Here is a 20,734-nt window from a genome sequence, read left to right as displayed (position 1 = left end):
ATTCTGGGGCCAAATATAGCTGCCACTTAGGGCTCCTCCTGTAAGCTTGGGTGGTGCCCTGAATATTTCTGTATTCGGTTAGACATAGCGTGAAATGTTAACATTTCCTGCTGTTCACGGCTCAAGAGTCATGCTAAATGGATAATTATAGCATGCACACGGGGGTGTACCAAACTAAGGGCTTATAGCAGAACTTTTATGTTATAAACATACATTTTGAATTTGTGGGGTGGGTAGCAGCAGGTATTTATTGATTGCATTTTATAATGTAAAGTTTTGGCTTTTGTTCCTGAGAACAAGGATGTTAGGCCTTTTCAGTCACAAACAGAAACAGTGTTACTGAGAACTTTCTCACATGGCTATTTATCAAGCTTCAGTGGTGCAGAACTTGGCAAGAACAAGGTTTTTATTTAATGTTTTCAAGCATTTATTACATTTTCGGTCATCATCAATGCCGTGAATACTTAAGGAGTTATTGCAGAATCCTTATATTAAGCATACTTTTATTATGATCAAAATCTCATAAAATATGTTTTATGTGTTATGTTTTATAAAAGTCAAGCAGGCTGTATGTGTCTTGGGTTGGGAAGTATTGCAAAAAAGCATTACCATGAGACAGAGGATATCCCAAAAAGTTCAGTGAGCTTTGGCTGTAGAAATAGTGAGGTTAGAAATGATGTCCAAAGACATTTGCATGTAACCCCAAGTGCCCCTTATGATCAGTATATGGTCCACATGCTTCAGAGAAGGACAGAAAAGTTGCCCTCTTGTCCGCCCACTTCCCTATGGATGTGGACCATTTAAGCAATTAATATATAAGTCTAATATCGTGGCTAATCTAGTCTTATCTAAATTTGTGTAGCTCATGTGATATGGGTTACTACTACTTCCCTTTAAATGCTAAGGCCATTACCGTTTAAAACAATGTCTTCAACAACATATTTACAAAAATAGTTTTTGTAGAGTAGTTTTAGAATTCTTAAAAAAGCTTGTGTTTAGAATTATCTATTTGATCCTACTGTGAAAATGGTCATACTTTAAATAAAAACAAAATTTGAAACATTTTAGTTAAAGAACATAGTTCTTGGAAGTCTATGGACTTCTAGGTTGAAGCCATACAGTAAAATGCAAATCCACAAACAATACATTTTTTGTGACAGTACAATGTGTATTTGTTCTTGTTGAGTAAGAACTTTCAGTAAACTTAATGCTCTTTTGTTGTTTTTTTTTGTTTTTTATAGGTATAAAAGTTTGGTGACTGGAAAAAGAGCTAGGACCACCATTGCTGTGTTCTGGATTTTGTCCTTCGGAATTGGCTTGACACCACTTATGGGCTGGAACCGTTTGGACGAAGCATGTCCATCAGCCAGGAGCCATAATTGCACTGTTCCATGTTTATTTGAAAAAGTGGTCACAATGAGTTATATGGTGTACTTCAATTTTTTTGGTTGTGTTCTACTTCCCCTCTTGATCATGCTGGGAATATACATAAAAATCTTTATGGTTGCCCGCAAGCAGCTTAGACAAATTGAACTTAAATGCATCAGTTCAGACAACTCGAGGACCACCCTCCAAAAAGAAGTGAACGCCGCTAAGTCATTGGCCATCATTGTGGGCCTTTTTGCATTTTGCTGGCTGCCCATTCACATTCTAAACTGCATCACTTTTTTTGAGCCCAGTTTTAATAAGACTAAGCCTGAGTGGGTAATGTATATGGCAATAATATTGTCTCATGCTAACTCGGTGGTCAACCCTATCATCTATGCCTATAAAATAAGGGACTTCCGTTACACTTTCCGCAAGATCATTTCAAAGTACTTAGTCTGCAAGAAGGACAACTTTTCCAAATGCCCCAATGGCAGCATCAACCACAACAGACACTTACAAATAAGCACTGTAAGTGCTGGGAACACCTTGATGTGATGATACTGATGTAGATGCCTCCATTCATACCACTGGGTGTGACTGGCATTGAAAATTCCAGTGTAATTGGGTCTTATTGACACATTGTATATTCTTGCTGGGACCATTGACAGTTTGACGACTGACCACATTGCTGCTGCACTTTGCTCTTTTTAAGAGATTTCTTCACCATTAGTTGTTTTTTTTTTTTAAGATATTATTGACACTTTTTGCAACCTCTGATGTGCTGACCATATGCTGTCATATATTGTCATTTCCTTTACGTAGTCAAAGATCTGGTTAGGTTTAGCGCAGTCCTTTGGTAACTGCACCTTGTATCAGCACCTTGTTTTAGTACTCAAGTTTGTCAGGAGATATAAAATCAAAGAACGGAGTTATACGTTTGGGACAGACTTTAAATATAAATGATTACCATATTTGTCAAATTTAACTGGCTGAAAATACATTCTGATCAAATACGGGGGAGAAGTTAAACAAGATAAAAGGAAGGGTAAACATTTACTCCAGTCGTTAATTCTTTTAGATAAAATCAAGGGCAGGCATAAAACAACAGGGTAGTGTGTTCAACCTAAATTGGGAGTAAGCATGTGTGGTAGCTGCCAGCTGCTAGCATCATGGGACTTGTAGTTTACAGCAGTTGAAAATCTAGTGGCTGTCCATTCTTAAGTAAATTTGTTATACCAAAGCTGAGATTATGTCGTTCTATGTGTGTACATTTTGCACAATAAGGCACTATCTGTTCTGTGACATTTTATATTTCACTTCTCTTCTACTGAATGGGCTAAACTTTTCTGTAAACAAAATCTCTAAACTTGTTTTACATTGGTGTTTTTAATTACTGGATTTCCCAGGCTGAGGCAAGAGGGAGTAGTTAATACTACACAATAGTACTGTTGCCTCATAAATCCTAAGTAGAGGCTCCAGTCCCATAACACAGACCCTAGTTTACAGACACATGGAGACTAAAGGAAATATTAGATTCGCCCCATTCGGCAAGAAAATAAACATGTGTAACGCAAAACACTGGATTTTCCAGTCTGCACAGAACAAGCTGTTACATGCATGCTCTAGGTCTACATACTGCATCAATGTACTTATTACAGATTTTTTTATTATAATTTATTCAGTTTGTAAAGTAACAAAAAAGCTATTAAGATTACAAATGATGGGCAAATTCTCAATACTTTATTCCATTTTAGGATATTGGAATAAAGATACACAAAATTAGGAAATGGGAGATTAGGTGGGTAAAATATCCAAGCTATAGAATAGGAGGAGACACCTTAAGTAATTCATATGCATATACGCAGATATGTTTTAGCCATTCTTGTGTATGAGGTTGTATTTAACGAAATGTACTTTGTTTTAAAAATATGCTTTCTCTCATTGCTTTAGTGCAGTTTGGGGAATACCTGTATGTTTTTAAATTTAATGTAGATCCAATTTTTTTTTAATTTATATCAGAAATGTAAATGCTTTTATCATCAGTCCTAAACTGTGGAAATCATGAGGATTGGTAATGTTTGGCATCATTAATTTGTCTGCATGCCCATCCGTACACTACAAAATATATTTCTGAGCAGTTCAAAGTAACACACAGAGAGTATGTATTCACAAGCAAACAGGGAAACCTCTGCTGCAGACTACAGCTCTCATCTGAGGATCGGTGGATTAAACTTTGGAGCATGCTGTGTGTTGTGTTCAACAGCAGCTGTAAAACAACTGGTTGCTTAGCCCTGAATTCACATCACCCATGGTCTTCAGGACAGCATAACTCCAGCCCTTAAGGGCCACAAACAGAATTCTGCATTTTCATGCATGAAAACAACTAGTTTAATTTTTAATACCAGTGCTCAAACTGGGATATCCAAAATCTTTGTGGCCCTCAGGGAGTGGGGTTGTGGATCCTTGGTATTTATTATGGAGTCTTACATCATTCGTCGTAAACTCTTCTAGACCTCAGCGGCATTCATGCCATATTGGCTTTGTCTCACTTTGCCTTTTCAGCAGGGTTCAAAAAGGGAGTAGCTTGGGATCATCGTGTCCCTGAATACTGTTCTCAAGAAAGAACCCAATGAAAAAAATCAGTGGTTAGACAAAGTCTAGAAGCAAAAGCACAACATATATACATCACAAATAATTACGTGTGTGTGTGTATATATATATATATATATATATATATATATATATATACACACACATTTATATTTGTACTATTCTGTGATTTCCATAAGGAAATGTTGTAAATAAAGAAAAAAACAAGAACTATGACACCATCTGTAGGCCTTTTCTGAGAACATTTTAGAATTACATGACTTAACCAGTATGGCAAAGGGCTACGTATTACTGTGACCATAATACCAAACCTAAAACAGCTAATTAGTACAACCTTTGTTAAATAGAGAATAGCTGTAGTTACTAAATTGTGAATAGCTGTAGTTAAGTATTCCACATCCTACTACATTGAAGTTCCTCTAGTATCTGGCTGTTTAATTAACCAACACATTTTTCATCCTGACTTTAGCCACCATCATTATACATCTAACATTTTATACAATTTTTCAATTGAGTCTCAAAGTGATTGTCATCTGAAAATCTCTATCTGGCTATTACATTACAAGAAGAATATAATACCAATAATCTATCCAACGTCATTCCACGTGTGCATATTTGAAGGATTTTTTTTTTTTTGCGTAATGTTAACTTTTTCATAGGATAACGTTATCCGCATACTGTGATAATTTTGTTTTTAATACTGTATTGTTCTGTACTGTTCTCGCACTTTACTGGAAAAAAATGCAGAATTTTACAATATTTATGAAGATGTGTTGGTTTGGTCCTGTACATTCCCAGGAAATTCACAAATTGTGTTTTTAGTGAATTTTTTTAATGTTTTTTTTGTAGTATATAAAAGGGGAAACATGCTTTATAGTTAGGCAGCTATATAATTTGGGTATTTAAAGCTAAACAAAGTATTTCTGTACGATTAAAATGTGTTCAACTGTGATAAAGTCCACTTGAAAAAAAGCTTGTGTGGCCCTCCATTACAACAGACTGGTGTCACACATAAATTAGTGGTAGACTCAGCCAACCTGTAATTTGTCATTTGTTGGATTATAACACCACAACACCTACCACCATCCTTAGCCTCTTGCCTTGATTCACACTAATGTGGTTCAACATCAGCTGGGTAATTACAGGTCAGGTATATGTAACAATTCTGGCCAAAGAAATGTCTTACTTCAACAGACCACAAAGGGCCATATTTAAAAGTAGCAATTATGGGGCAAATGTGGACCAGTCACCATGGAAGTTTCAAGTTAATAGCTTGGCTCTTAGCACTTTGCACCATATCTGCTCTTTATACATTGATGCAAATATACATAATGCTCAACTTACTTTAAATTATGTATTTAACTGAACAATATGTGAAGCTGTGTATATTTTTGAAGTTTATGGATATTCTATGTTTATATGTAAGCACTACAGGGAGAGGGAGAAACAAGTACGCAAAACATCTGCTTTTGTGTTTTGTGTGCCATATAGCGCTAAATCACAAATACAAAATAAATTATAGTAATATTGCCTTATTTATTAAAGTGTCTTTTTAGTCTACCTATAAATTGCTTCAGGGATCAGGAAGTGATCAGTACTATTTTCTTGTAGGGGACCTCACACTCTTGGTGACACTTGTTATTGTCAATGTGATTAGACACATTGGCAGTCACACAACCGTATTCCATTGTATAAAATAGTGTGATCATGATTCAATGTATGTACTTCCCAGCACCGCTGCACTGATTTTCAGTTTTGTGTCAATATAGTTATGAGCCTTCTTAATGAATGTCTACAGAAAAGCTGTGTTGCCACAAGAGTTTTTAGCAGTGCTTACTTAGAAGATTTCACCTGGGCGACGCTGTATGTGCGAGATATTTGAAACCAATAGTTCTAATGTCATGTTGATAGAAGGGCATTCATTTTTTTACTTTTAGTTGCATTAGAAATTCAAACAAAACATGGGTCTCTTCCCCACACATGCACATAGAAAAGAAGTATTTCCTCCAAACTAAATGTACTTCCAACACAAACAAACACAGGAGTGAAATCTGGATATGTTTATTTGCTTGTGACAGGGAATATTCACACAATATAAAACACAAAAGATGCAGTATTTAGCAACATACACCTAATATGTGTATATTCTAGCTAGGCAAGACATTTGCCTTTTTAAAGTCCTCTTGATAAATACTGAGGGGAAAAAAACCATTTCATAGTTCCATTTTTGTGCTGCCTTTCAACTAATGCTCCTTCAGTCTTTCACTGTAAATATGGCTTTGCAGACATACTATGCACCCCTTGAAGCCTCTAGTCAACAATTTTATCTTGCTTATAAACAATAAAGTAGCACTTATCACGTTTACTTAATCTGCTGCTATTAAAAATCTTCTCTCTAATTTCACTAAATGTTAATGCTTTCCCTGGTAACCTTGTGGATCCAACTGATTTCCTCTGTCTTTTTTTGTTTCGCACAACATAACATAAGTATTTAATGTGGGAGGATGATATGAACAAAGTTGGTTTTAAAAACTTTCATTAGAAACATAAATGCTTGGAAACTCCCTGTCCCACTTAATGCGCTCAATAACCATTATCTCCTAGTCATGTAATGTGATTTATTACTGTAATGTTCATTGACATATGGCATATGTATAAAAGTGAATTTAGATTTTACATTAAACGTATCTGAAAAACATGGCGTGTTACTTACTATCCCTACATAGCTTGTAGAAGTCAATAGATGTGTCTGCATATCTATCATCAAATATATTACTAATTACATTGATCCAGATAATACAGATAAATGAGTACGCTAAGTTGAGTAACAATTGTTTCCACAAAGATTACTTCATGAATCCAGGGGCTGTCAGGTTAATGATTCGATCGAAGACACATACCAAGGGATGTCCTTCCAAGCCAACAATGAATCTAACTCCTTAAAAGTGTTGGGTTGTTGGCTTTTGCAGCTGCTACTTGGCATTGTGTGCAAGCCTAATTTAATTTACGTTTCCAAAATAAATATTTGTTACATTACTTTGCATTTTTTTATGTAAAATATTACCTAACTTGATGACCTTTATCTTAATTTAAAGAATCAGAAAACTTTCAAAAGAACGACTTTTCAGAAAACTACATGTATCTAATGGCATACTTTTCATTTTCAGTACCTATCCAGCTGATCAGGAATTGACTGCAGACCAGGAATAATATGGGGAGGAGCCTCCTTGCTCCATGAGAGTCAGGGGACCAAAGTTTATTTAAATTAATAAATACTCCAAATAAACAACACAGATTTAGAAAGTTAAATAACACTACCCTCAGAAAACACCAAGATGTAGAAGGCTAGATACCTAGTTCCAAAGGCGTTCTGGATCAAGAACAATACAAATATATTTTCTTACAAAATACATAAGGCAATGACTTAAGTGTGTTTGTGAAACTTGCATATTCTCAGAAACGTGTACTCAAACCCCTGTCTCATTACAATATTTTATTTTCATTTATTTACTGTTTATTTCTAATAAAAAATGTATATTGTGACAGGTTGGTATTTCTTCATTACATGTGATAGGATCTAATCTTCTTTTGACAACAAAATGTCACATATCTGCTTATCAGACACTGTCAGCTCTTGGCACAGTCCCGTGGCTTGGCTCAGGTACACTGCAAGAATATGCTTGCACTGCAATTTCAAAGGCACACACGTTAGTATTACTGATCGATACTGCAACCATCATTATTACAACAACTAAGCTTGCTGGGTGATGTTTCAATACAGGCTATATTTTATGAGAGGATACAAGTTCTTTATTGCTATATATTTATCAGGTGATGGGTTTAACCCTAAGGAACAAAAGTGGTAATTCAATTTTGAAATTGTACAAAAAAAAGAAAGAAGCTAACAGTAAAAAAACACAACAAAAAAAACACCAAGATGACAATATGACTATTTCCAGCTTTTATATGTCCTGAATACCAGATGCCTAATCCAATCATCTAGAGAAGTTCATCAGTCAGCGATTAAAACTGAACCATTGCTTGCTGGGACACAAGGTAAACCACTGCTTGCTGGGACACTGTGCATTTACATTACTGGCTGCCAAGCTGGAATCATCTGTACAAAATACCAGTGCGAATGAATGCATTTCAGCCCGTCAATCTAATTGTAACACATATTTTAAATAATTGGCACCGACATTCCTGAAGATTATATTACAAGAAAATATTTTAAAATGTATATATTTTAATTAGTAGCCTGTTCTAGCTACAACTACCAGCACTTAGAGGCAGCAACAGACAAAGGGAGTTGACATCCAACCAACAGTGTGCGTTAAGTAGGTTTCCTTTCCTTGAAGCAGAAGAGCAAGAAAACATACATAAAGTTTTGGATGGATGGTCCTTAATTCCTGTTTTCCAATTGTGATTTACCTACAGTAAATCCAGTGTTTGTTACCGTTGATGTTGCGTGTCTCCACACAGTATATGATACCAGACGCATTTTGCTATTTTTGCAACAATACATGGCTTGCATAAAGATGTTTGACGCCATTTGCAGCATAAATACTTATGCAATTGAATCAGTCGGTGCCGTGTTCAGATCTCAAAGTCACAAGAACAAAAGCAGTAAAATATACAATTTAATGATTTTGATTAAATATATATGTATTCCTGTAAAATCCAACCATACTATAAACAATAGAACAATAACATAAGATATAAGTACGATGGGAGTTACTGTATAATGCAGATACACAAAAGACATGTTTACCCAGAGACATCTGCATTTGATTATCTCCTTTCCATGGCTAAATGGAAAATTTAGTAAAAACTAAAGTTTAGAATAGAAATGTTCAAGATTGTGTCTGCCCCTTAGCTTGTGCTTTAAGCTGATTTTGCATATCCAATGGACTGAGAGAGAGACTGCATCACTGAAGTTCCTTTAAATTTATATTGCTATTTATTATTACTATTTTAAAACGGTTCCTCCTTTTTGTCATTTGTTGGATTACAACACCAACAAACAATCACCAGGACAACTTGGAACCAGAGGTTGCATTGTATGTACAGTATACAAACATCTTTTGACTTAATATATTTCTAAATCTGCCCTGCCCTTCCTACATTTTTGTCAAGAGTTTTACATTCAGTTTGAGAAAAGGTGGTAAGCAAAGATCGCGTTCAAGTTTTGGTACATACAGCCTCACTGGAACACCATAGAATATACCCTAAATCCTCAATTTATACTGACCATTAGTGAAAGGTCTGTGAGAACCACTGAAATACAGTAACTAACCTACTTTAGTTAATATGTGGTTGTTTGTATTCATTATTCTGTTGGGGGGGTGAACAGTATTATTATTAGAGTTATGTCCTTTTTAGCTCAGATGAATGTCCTTAAATCTGCTTCTTTGGCCAAAGATGTGTTCTGTAACAAAGCTTTACATTTCTGACATCGTAGTTTTATATTTATTGAAGATATATCTGTGCACAGGGATCCATTATTATTCTTCCTTACAGCTGGCTCCAGACTCTTGACAAACTGCAGCAGAGACTATCTTTTATGACCAAAAATGTGTTTGTAGGTTGACATTACAGGGGATGTTGTTTCTATTGCCAGCTGACCTCCGTGAACTCACATTTTTCTTCTAATTTTACATTTCACGTTGTCTAACTTGAATAACACTGCTACTATGAGCAAAGTAATTTTGATGGATGGATGAAAACAGAAAAAAATCTATATCGATTGATGTCTTCAGTGTGGCTAATTTATCAGACCATATAAGCAAAAATGATCTCATTAGCCTGATGGAGTTGTGAAACAATATACAGTGCATTCATAAACGATATATATGAGAGTAATATATATACATGCATAATATTATATATGCACACACAGAGGAGGACTATGTACGCATATATAATGTAAATATACCAGAGTAAGATAACTTGCTGGGATATCATGTTCAAATTGATGTTAAGCTCCCCAGTATGCTTCCGCTTTTGAGATAGGAGGCTATGCTTGGCTGCTCAAATCAGAGTCACCTGGGCAAACAACTTACCACCAAAGCTTCATTTTTCCGCAGTACAGAGAACGAGAAGGCTGGGCAGGAACAATAATGGCAGGAAGAATAGCATGTATACACTTTGCCTGAACTTCCAGTTACCTAATTTCAGAAAAAGATATATGATCAGGCTGGACTAATTGAAGCAGAGGTATAATACAGAAGAAAATACAACTCTACAAGCTAGCTGACAAATATATGAAATACAGAATGTCATTCCAAAGTAGATTGTATTATTTAGAATCTTGTTATCAAGCTAATGGCCCACTGACCCAATACAGATCTATATCTTGGAATACAGTGAAGTCTGTATCTACACAGACTTTCATCAGTCAGAGTCAGGATGTGCGATAAAGTCCGAGCCATTCTATTCATGAAAGGCACTATGATGGGGTGTTTGTTGAGCAGATTGGGCTAACAGCACCTTGGTGATGCATGAATTTACTAATAAGAAGACAAAACAAATCTTACCACACTCCAGCACTCTTTGTACTACAATTCCTATAATTCACTAAACAAGAAGCCATCAATTTCTGTCAGGACACATTAAGACAACCCTGGCATCGCAGCAAACCCATCGGTCTGGCACAGATTTTACGCAAGGAAAATATTAGCAATGAATAATAATACAGTATAGCCTGCATTTACTACCATAATCATATCACATACTAGTAATGTGCTCATGTCACTGCAGCAAGTCAGGATTTGGTCTCTGGATCCTGTTTGCGAGGTGATTTCAGAACTCAGGCCAGCTCCTAAGCTGATTACTTACAGCCTGTCAGTTCTCAACAGGCAGATCTGGAGAAAAGGAAGTTTTGACACCCTTTGTTGTGCTATACACTTAATGTATATATATATATATATATATATTATATATATATATATATATATATATATATATATATATATTATATATATATACACACACACACACACACAAAAACTTCTTCAGATGGAATTTCAAAACATGTTTCATGAATGATTGGCTTCTACAACATAGGACTATTTGTGGCTCTACCAGACAATGAATGAATCGGCAGTCTTGATTACACAGCCCATTGATCCATGGAGACACCTAGGCACATGGCTACATAGACAAAACATGGATGCATGCAGCTCTGTTAGCCTGCTTTTCATGTGCTCCTAGGACATCAGGGAAGCCTGCCTTCTCTTAACACAAGTACAAGCTGTTCCTGGGATAGTCTAAATCATCTGTGAAATAACCCCACAACCCACCGAGAAATGACGATACTATACAAGTGCTAGAAGTAATCCAAATATAATTAAGTAATCGGTGGGAAGTGCAGATACACATTTATTACCATTCATAAGAAAAATGTTAATGAATCCTTCTATTAAAGGAGCCATTTGGTAAAAGGCATCACTTATGCCATTGAAATGCTTTCTCCCTTTGAAGCTGGAATTCGAAATGTCAATATATGTACAGAAAAATATAAACTAAATCCAAGTACTAGAATTAGGGCTGAAACAACGAATCGATAAAATCGATAATAATCGATAACGGAAATCGTTGTCGACGATTTCCGTTATCGATTAATCGAGTGATCGATTCGTTGTTGGAGCACTCGGCTCCTTTTACTTACCTCCGCAAGCGTTCCCCGCTTCTGCTACACGCTCTGCAGTCTCCGCCTTCTAGCTACGTGACGGATGTGACGCGTTCCGGAGGTAAGTATTCTTCATGTCTATGTGCACAGATCGCACAGAGCCACTCGCACAGAGCGAATCGCTCTGCGAATGGAGCCACTCGCACAGAGCGGTTCGCACAGAGCGGTTCGCTCTGTGCGAGTGGCTCCATTCGCACAGAGCGATTCGCTCTGTGCGAGTGGCTCCATTCGCACAGAGCGGTTCGCTCTGTGCGAGTGGCTCCATTCGCACAGAGCGGTTCGCTCTGTGCGAGTGGCTCCATTCGCACAGAGCGGTTCGCTCTGTGCGAGTGGCTCCATTCGCACAGAGCGGTTCGCTCTGTGCGAGTGGCTCCATTCGCACAGAGCGGTTCGCTCTGTGCGAGTGGCTCCATTCGCACAGAGCGGTTCGCGGGGGTGGGGGTCCACGGTGGGGTGGGGGTGGGGTTTCAGGGGATGCAGGGTGTGAGTGTGGGTGCAGGGCAGAGTGGGGGTGGGGGTGCAGGGCAGAGTGGGGGTGGGGGGTGCAGGGCAGGAGACTGGGTGCAGGGCAGAGTGGGGGTGGGGATGCAGGGTGTGAGTGTGGGTGCAGGGCAGAGTGGGAGACTGGGTGCAGGGCAGAGTGGGGGTGGGGATGCAGGGCAGGGTGTGAGTGTGGGTGCAGGGCAGAGTGGGTGCAGGGCAGAGTGTGAGTGTGGGGGCAGGGCAGAATGTGGGGGCAGGGCTGGGTGCAGGGCAGAGTTGGAGACTGGGTGCAGGGGCACAGTGCAAAGTGCTGGGTGCAAAGTGCCAGTGCTGGGTACAAAGTGCCAGGGCTGGGTGCAAAGTGCAAAGTGCTGGTGCAAAGTGCTGGGTGCAAAGTGCTTGCTGGGTGCAAAGTGCCAGGGCTGGGGCAAAGTGCTGGGTGCAAAGTGCCAGGGCTGGGGCAAAGTGCTGGGTGCAAAGTGCTGAGTGCTGGGTACAAAGTGCTGGGTGCAAAGTGCCAGGGCTGGGTGCAAAGTGCTGAGTGCTGGGTGCAAAGTGCTTGCTGGGTGCAAAGTGCCAGGGCTGGGGCAAAGTGCTGGGTGCAAAGTGCTGGGTGCAAAGTTCTGGGGCAAAGTGCTGGGTGCAAAGTGCCAGGGCTGGGGCAAAGTTTCTTGAACAGTAATAGTCCACCTCTTTTCAGAATGTTTGGGGTTATTTTGTTTCATAAATATTGTGTTTGGGTTCTTGTACTTTGAAAATATTGTTTTTTATTACATCATAACAAAATAAGAATGTTAATGTAAATTTTAAGTTGTTTTTTAACATCCAGTTCATTAAATTATTTTAAATAAACGAAAAATTTGCATATTGTTTTTTTTTTATCCGATTAATCGATTAATCGAAAAAATAATCGGCCAACTAATCGATTATTAAAATAATCGTTAGTTGCAGCCCTAACTAGAATAATCAAAAAAAGCAGGGAGGATTGGAAGCTGGCAGCTAAATGGCTTACATGACATCAGCCCAACAAGGAAGAAGCCTAGTGAATCTTTAATATAGAAATTAGGGATGCACCGAAATACAAATTCGGGACGAAACTGAAAATTCAGCATTCACTTGGCCGAAATGGAAAATGACCCCCCCACCTTTAAAAATAAATAGAATATAACCACACCTTTATTAAAAATAAGTAACACACCAAAAGCGGACAGAAAAAATCCAATAGCTTTATATATATATATATATATATATATATATATATATATATATATATATATATATATATATATATATATATATATATATATATATATCATACCCAGGCATAACCAGATTCCAGCATGTACTGGCTGACTTGGCATGATAGGAGTGTGATTGCTAACAGCAATCACACTCCTATCATGCCCAGATTCTAGCATGTACTGGTTGCCTGGGCATGATAGGAGTGTGATTGCTGTTAGCCAATATATATATATTTATTGATAATATTATTGATTTTGTTTGTCCAATTTTGGTGTGTTAACCACACGTTTATTAAAAGTAACACCAAAATTGGACAGAATTTAAATTTATAAATGGTTATTGAATTTGAATTTTTCTGTCCAATTTTGGTGTGTTATATATATTCATTCCCTTTTTTGGCCGATATATTGGTGCATACCTAATAGAAATGATCTGCAGATCTTTAGCTGTGGGCTGTCCCTTTTAACCCATTTCCAACTCACACATAACACCTTCAAAATAAAAATAAAAAATCCTCTATAGAGATGGATGCTGTTAAGAGCCAGTTAGCATCCAGCAGGTAAAACCCTGAGCGCTAGGAAGCAAATGCTTGGGTGGCCTGTGGGTTATCATCACACAAATCCTTCTCAACACATATTAGAAAATCTCCACACTTATCTCCAGTTAACTTTTATATCACTCCTGGCTGTATGTGAAGGATAGGAGTTCTAGTGCAAGACAACCTTCTGTGTCAAAGATAACTAGTTTCTGCTCTCTACCCTCACCACCAGGCAAAGACTAAGCAATATTTAAGAAATTAAAATATTTCTGGAGTACTTTAACAGACGTAGATATGGCTAAAGTAAATATGTACTAGTTAAAAGTTACCATGGAGACACTTTCCAAAACCGAAGAGGAATCTTTATCCGGTCTTCCCCTCTAATCCTGAGCTTTCCATATAACAAGACAACTGCAAGCTATTCCAGAGCACGTATTAGTGAAATGAGATATACAGAGGAAATCTGTCAAGAAGATTCCGGTCATGTTATAATGAGGCCTATTAAGAGCGGTTTTGAGTCCCTTTTAGGAAATTACTTAAAAAATGTAATGGCTGGTTACTAGGCAATATACACTCACTGGCCACTTTATTAGGTACACCTGTTCAATTGCTTGTTAAAACAAACAGCTAATCAGCCAATCACATGGCAGCAACTCAATGCCTTTAGGCATGTAGACGTAGTCCAGACAACTTGCTGAAGTTCAAACCGAGCATTAGAATGAGGAAGAAAGGGGAATTAAGTGACTTTGAAAGTGGCATGTTGTGCCAGAGAGCTGGTCTGAATATTTCAGAAACTGCTTGTCACAGAACCAGGGCTGCAGGGGACTTTTAACCCTAAATATCTTGGATGCCCCTGGCCCTACCAGACCGCTCTTTTGCACAAATATACCACTGGCAGCGGGGCACAAACGAGGGGTGGTTGGGAAAGGGAGGACCTTGGGATCACCCCGAAAATGATTTAGGGTTTTTCTGTGCTTGGTGGCCTGATTGTGGCACCGGGCTCTGGGTGGGGTATTGTTTGTTGTGATGGGATTATCCCCTAATCGGATAGAATTTGGATATAAGGCTGTGTGTTTTCACAATAAAGTGTTCTTTACCTCAACATGAGTTCTGATGCTTGGGGTGAGCTGCTACAATCGCTTACTGTCAGGACAGTACATGCGGTGCATCAGCTAGATTTCGGTCAGCTACAGGGCGACTCCATTCTGACAAGTTATGCTTCATCTTTCTATCACTAGTTCAGTCTAGCACTGAGAGGGGTTTTCACGCACAAACATCTCTAGGGTTTACAGAGAACGGTCCGAAAAAGAGGAAAAATCCAGTGAGCAGCAGTTGTGTGTGTGGTTTTAAACCAAATATAAAAATATAACACAAAGGTTCATCTACTTTAACATATATTTAATAAGAGACAAAAACACAGTAACATACAATAAAAAAGTGACAGCCCAACATACAATGCAACACTTTCCAAGACTAACCTGCAACATAAAGGTCCAACATAACCCAGTACACCACCGGTTGCCCCATCCATGCATGATGGTGAGCAGAGAGACTGAACTAAGATTTTGCATTCAACAGGTATACTGAATCACTGTAGGTGTGCCCTCATTAACATATCAAAAGGCATGTGATACAGGAAGAGTTCAACTGGCAAAAACATTGACAACAATACTTGTTACAATAATGTCCCCACAGTGTGGATGCAAAATGCCTTGTTGATGTCAGAGGTCAAAGGGCAGACTGGTTTGAGATGACAGAAAGGAAACAGTAACTCAAATAACCACTTGTTACAACCAAGGAATGCAGAATACCATCTCTGAACGCACAACACGTCGGACCTTGAAGCAGATGGGCTACAGCAGCAGAAGACCACACCGGGTGCCACTCCTGTCAGCCAAGAACAGTAAACCAAGGCTACAATTCGCATAGGCTCAAAATTGGACAATGGAAGACTGGAAGAACGTTGCCTGGTCTGATTAGTCTCAATTCCAGCTGTGACATTCAGATGGCAAGGTCAGAATTTGCCGTAAACAACATTAAGGCATGGATCCATCCTACCTTGTATCAACGGTTCAGGCTGGTGGTGTAATGGTGTGGGGGACATTTTCTTGGCACACTTTGGGCCCCTTAGTACCAATTGAGCATCGTTTAAACGTGACAGCCTACTTGAGTATTGTTGCCGTCCATGCCCATATCTTTATGATCACAGTGTACCATGTAACAAAGCTCACATCATCTCAAACTGGTTTATTGAACATGACAATGAGTTCACTGTACTCCAAAGGCCTCCACAGTCACCAGATCTCAATCCAATAGAGCACATTTGGGATGTGGTGGAACATCATATCTACATGGACCAAAACCTTGGAGGAATGTTTCCGGCACCTTGTAGAAAGTATGCCACAAAGAACGAAGGCAGTTCTGAAGGAAAAACGGGGTCCAACGGGCTACAAGCAAGTTGTACCTAATAAAGTGGCCAGTGAGTGTACAATAGGCAATACGGTCTACGGAGCTCCGTATGACATAAAATCTGGAACAATTATAGCATTGCTGTTGAGCTTATAGATGCAGTTTGGTATGGCTCATACTTGACTGAAAACTGAAAGAAAAAAAAAAAAGAAAAAAAAAAAGACACTAATCAATGAATCACCAAATGCATATTTAGTGAACAAGCAAAGTTAATGATTGCTGGTTCTCACAGCCTATTCCTCTGAAATATATTAAAATCAAATACGATATCACTTATAAATTATTAGATGAGCTACACTATCATCCCAAATAGGGAAGCCGTTCTTCATGGTTGGGACTGTAAAGTTGTGAAATACACTGATGGAGGGGATGGTGACTAGAGCCACTGTGGAAGCTTTTAAAAAATGGATTCCTTTTGTATGGTTTATTTTGACTGCCCTTGTAATCATGAAGAATTCTCCCCTTCTGGATCAATGCAATCAGGCATATTTTGGAAAGGTTGAACGCTATTTGCTTATGTCATCATGCCAACACCATTCCTCAGGACAGACATCTTTTAACACGAACTGCAAACTGATACTAGGTTGAATAAAGACAAAAAGACAAATACGCATTTAAAAAATATACATGCTGTTGTTTCTTTGTTTATATTCACATGGTTTCAATATTTAGCTTATATATATATATATATATTTAGAAGACACTACTAGAAGCTAAGTCTGTTGGGTTCAATGTAATACACAGAACTATATAATATACCAAATCTAATATAAACGCAAAAAGAACAAAGTATATTCCCAGACATCTTTTTAGCTGAGAGCAACTGTTTCTCTTCATATTCACTCTCTACAAGTGAGGCTGGCAAATATAGAACCTTAAACTAAGCACTTCCTTTCCCACATATTGTCTCTATTGAGATGTTTTTGTACAGAGGAAGCTCAAACAGAAGGGGGCAGAGGCCACTTCTACACAAACATAACTTTTGCAATTTCTAACAAGTAAGGGGCCAAGGCTATTGCAGACACACTATTCCACACTGGCTATCATCTCTTCACCATGCACTTAATAAGAACAGAAGAGCTAACGCTCGGGGTGGCGTACAAGATGTAGCTTGCCGGTATCTTGTTAAATAGCACACTGATTTAGTAAGTAGCGTTCACCTTGAATTTGTCATTTTTTATTGGAGATGATTTTAATGGATATCATGTGGGTTCAAATGCAGTAAGGATGAAAAGGTAAACTTTGGTAAAGGAACAATTCTCAACATTTTAACATCATCTGCTTAATATGCTCAGAATACTCATAGTGACTGTATCAAACAATTAAATTAATTCAGTTTGATGCCAGACATAGGAAATCCAGAAAGTAAACAGCATTTCTAACATAAATAATTCACTGATGTTTGTAATGAATTGTAAGGTTTCTGCGTACTCCGTGAATATACCATTGTCTCCCTCCTTATTGGATAATCTTGTTTCCGCTTACGTGCAATTTCAAATAAAATTCCACACCCAAACTCTCATGGCTCTCACCTTAGTGAGATAATAGGATCCCCCAAAGAAGTGCTCCACATAACAAAATGAAGCGACTAAAATTGTGACACGTATTCATGCTAAATAAAGCTTTGATCACTAATGATCTACCCGGAGGCAATCAGTTAATTCCCTGGACACTGCAATCAGCGAATCCCTAATAAACTTTAGCTGAAACAATAAAAACACTTCTTCCTTTACTAAAGCACTATAGACTGATCAGCTATAACATGACCACCTGCTTAATATTATGTAGGTTCCCCTTTTGCCACCAAATACCCCGGACCCGTCGCATGGATTCCATAGACCTCTGAAGGTGTGCTGTGGTATCTGGCATAAAGACCTTAGGAGCAGATCGTGTAAGTTGCGTGGTGGGGCCTCCATGTATGCATCCTGGTGCCATGTGTTCTCGAGGTAAGCGACACACGACCAAGGTAAGCGACTCACACTCACATGAATAATATGTGCTCCTCATTAATCTTTTCTTTGAATATTCCGCTCGTTGTTTGCTTTTCTTCGCCACAGGATCGCACTGCAGCAAACTCTCAAAACCCGTCTCCAGGGTCCCAGCCACTGACTCAGGACCCTCGGCAATGAAGAAGGACCACACTCAAAGTAAAAGTAAGTAGATCTTGTATTTATGATAGATAGTTAAAAGTCTTTAAAACGTATTTTAAAAGATAAAAGCGCTTTATCTTTTACAATACGTTTTAAAGACTTTTAAATATCTATCATAAATAAAAGATCTACTTACTTTTACTGCAGACCGGGAACACCCCACAATAGTTGCAGTTTTGGAGATGCTCTGACCCAGTCGTCTAGCCATCACAATTTGGCCATTGTCAAAGTCGCTCATATCCTTACGGTTGCCCATTTTGCCTGCATCTAACACATCAACTTTGAGGATGAAATGTTCAATTTCTGCCTAATATAACTCACCCACTAACAGGTGCCATGACTACAAGATAATCAGTGTTATTGACTTACTGAAATATTAGACTATGCATCAGGGCTAAGCTAGTAAGGAATGGTCCCAGACTACAAACAGTCTGACACGTGTTTTGCCTAAGGTTTCCTTACGGACTGAACCTGAGAGGGTTCATATACAATTAAACCGTGTATAAATACATATTTTTTTTTTATCTGTAAGCATCACAATACTGGTTTAATGACTCTGCAAAACTTGGGAAAGTAATAGAACCATTTTAACTTGCTCTGCGTTACATTAAGAAGTATTATTCCTCCAGTCACTTGGAAAGCCAATAAATGAAACACAAATCAGTTGATGATAAATTGTTATACATTTTGCAAAGTTCATCTTATTTTGAGGCACGTATGCAGTATAAGTATAAATCCGTATTTTATATATGCATTCTGAACAATAAAATGTCTTATTTAGGAAAATGACACAAAAATGATATAAAGAACTTTTGGCAAGATTAATGCAGATATAATGATAATCTGTTTCACATAAGCACGTAACAAAAATGTTCCAAAGTGAAGAATAACCAAGTGATGTAATAAAGAAAACAGGTGTTCAATATTTAATAATAATATTTGCTCCAGCACTGTAAACCATTATTGTATTTGGCTTGATAAAAAACAAAGCATTTATCGTTATTCCGATAAATGCTTTGTTTTTTATCAAGCCAAATACAATAATGGTTTAACAGAAGCAATTAAAGAACAATGCATTTGAACTGTAAAGAATGGCTGGTTTATGGATGAGTTTCTAAGTATTCTATAGAATTTGCTGTTTAAAATGCCTGTATACCAAAGCCAGTTATGTGTTATTTATTCTGTCCCACAACATATATTTAGACCAGTCTGAAGGCAAAACTGTTTTATATGAACATACATAAATGAGGATATCAAAACATAGAATTTGACAGCAGATAAGAATTATTCAGGCCATCTAGTCTGGCCATTTTTTCTGATGTAAAGACCTTAAGCAATCATTGGACTCATCAGGACAGCTTTATACCTATCCCATGTAAAGTCTCTCACTTGATTAGTCTATACTACTTCTGCCAGAAAGTTGTTCCGTTTACCTAAATGTCTATCAAAATATGAATCAAAACGTTCACTTGTTGAAGACTGAAATGATTATTACTTGTAGTAAACTACTTCTGCTGGCTAGGCTACCATCAAGGCAAAGAGCAGAATTGAATTAAAAACATAAAAGGTATCCAATAGAAAAGAGTCATTACAGTCTTACTTTCAAAATATTATAAATCAACACAAACATGTTAGCAGATTAACTTGTAACTCTACACACAGTTACTTGCCATCTAGGACAGGAAGTAGGCAGATTTAGGAAAATACATCATCCTTTCACCATTCCTAGGGCGAGCTCTTCACGTAACCATTTTTATAGAGGGCATCCATGTTGGGCATGCGCAGATATCACTGTGTTTTTAAACAACTATAGTCCTGCTGCATTCCATTGGGTTTATAAGCCTGCCCTTAGAACTAAAACAAATGTTTAAGGTCAGCGATAGCCAAGAAAGAGTGAGAAACCAAACCAAAAGGAACATATACAAGGATACAAATTTACATTTCCATGAACAAGTAAGAAAATGCACCACTAAAGAGCAAAGAAATCTGTGTTTCTTCTATATTTACTACTGGGCAAAAAAAAAAAAAAACATTTCCCGTTAGAACTAGCAGCTCTTTCCTCCAACTGGAAATATTTGTGGCAATTTTAAAGGCATGTACATGTATATAATGTGGTTTTCTACAATGGTGTTAATGAGATGATAATAAATAATTATCAAGGATATACTGGGATCCAAACATTTT

At 37.8% G+C, this 20,734-nt stretch overlaps 2 protein-coding genes and 1 long non-coding RNA gene across 3 annotated transcripts in view; 2 read left to right on the top strand and 1 right to left on the bottom strand.

The window, feature by feature from the left end:
• Positions 1 to 2,648, top strand: part of ADORA2B (adenosine A2b receptor) — a 34,361-nt gene extending 31,713 nt beyond the window's left edge. Inside the window, exon 2 of the mRNA XM_053457003.1 lies at positions 1,242 to 2,648. Within this exon, the coding sequence (XP_053312978.1) occupies positions 1,242 to 1,923 (682 nt within the window). The 3' untranslated portion in view covers positions 1,924 to 2,648. The remainder of the gene's footprint in view (positions 1 to 1,241) is intronic.
• Positions 2,649 to 7,076: 4,428 nt separating this feature from the next.
• Positions 7,077 to 7,521, top strand: LOC128474638 (uncharacterized). The gene is made up of 2 exons (XR_008346381.1): positions 7,077 to 7,116; positions 7,220 to 7,521. It is a non-coding gene; the product is annotated as an uncharacterized LOC128474638 (long non-coding RNA).
• The window catches only part of ZSWIM7 (zinc finger SWIM-type containing 7), a 33,037-nt gene continuing 19,757 nt past the window's right edge, over positions 7,455 to 20,734 (bottom strand). Inside the window, exons 5-6 of the mRNA XM_053457002.1 lie at positions 10,041 to 10,145; positions 7,455 to 7,663 (exon numbers count right to left, since the gene is read on the bottom strand). Of these exons, the coding sequence (XP_053312977.1) occupies positions 7,556 to 7,663; positions 10,041 to 10,145 (213 nt within the window). The 3' untranslated portion in view covers positions 7,455 to 7,555. The remainder of the gene's footprint in view (positions 7,664 to 10,040; positions 10,146 to 20,734) is intronic.

The sequence above is a fragment of the Spea bombifrons genome, chromosome 2, assembly GCF_027358695.1.
Source record: "Spea bombifrons isolate aSpeBom1 chromosome 2, aSpeBom1.2.pri, whole genome shotgun sequence".
Taxonomy (NCBI): domain Eukaryota; kingdom Metazoa; phylum Chordata; class Amphibia; order Anura; family Pelobatidae; genus Spea; species Spea bombifrons.
Note: the sequence above shows the minus strand (reverse complement) of the source record. Positions and strands in the feature narration are given on the sequence as shown.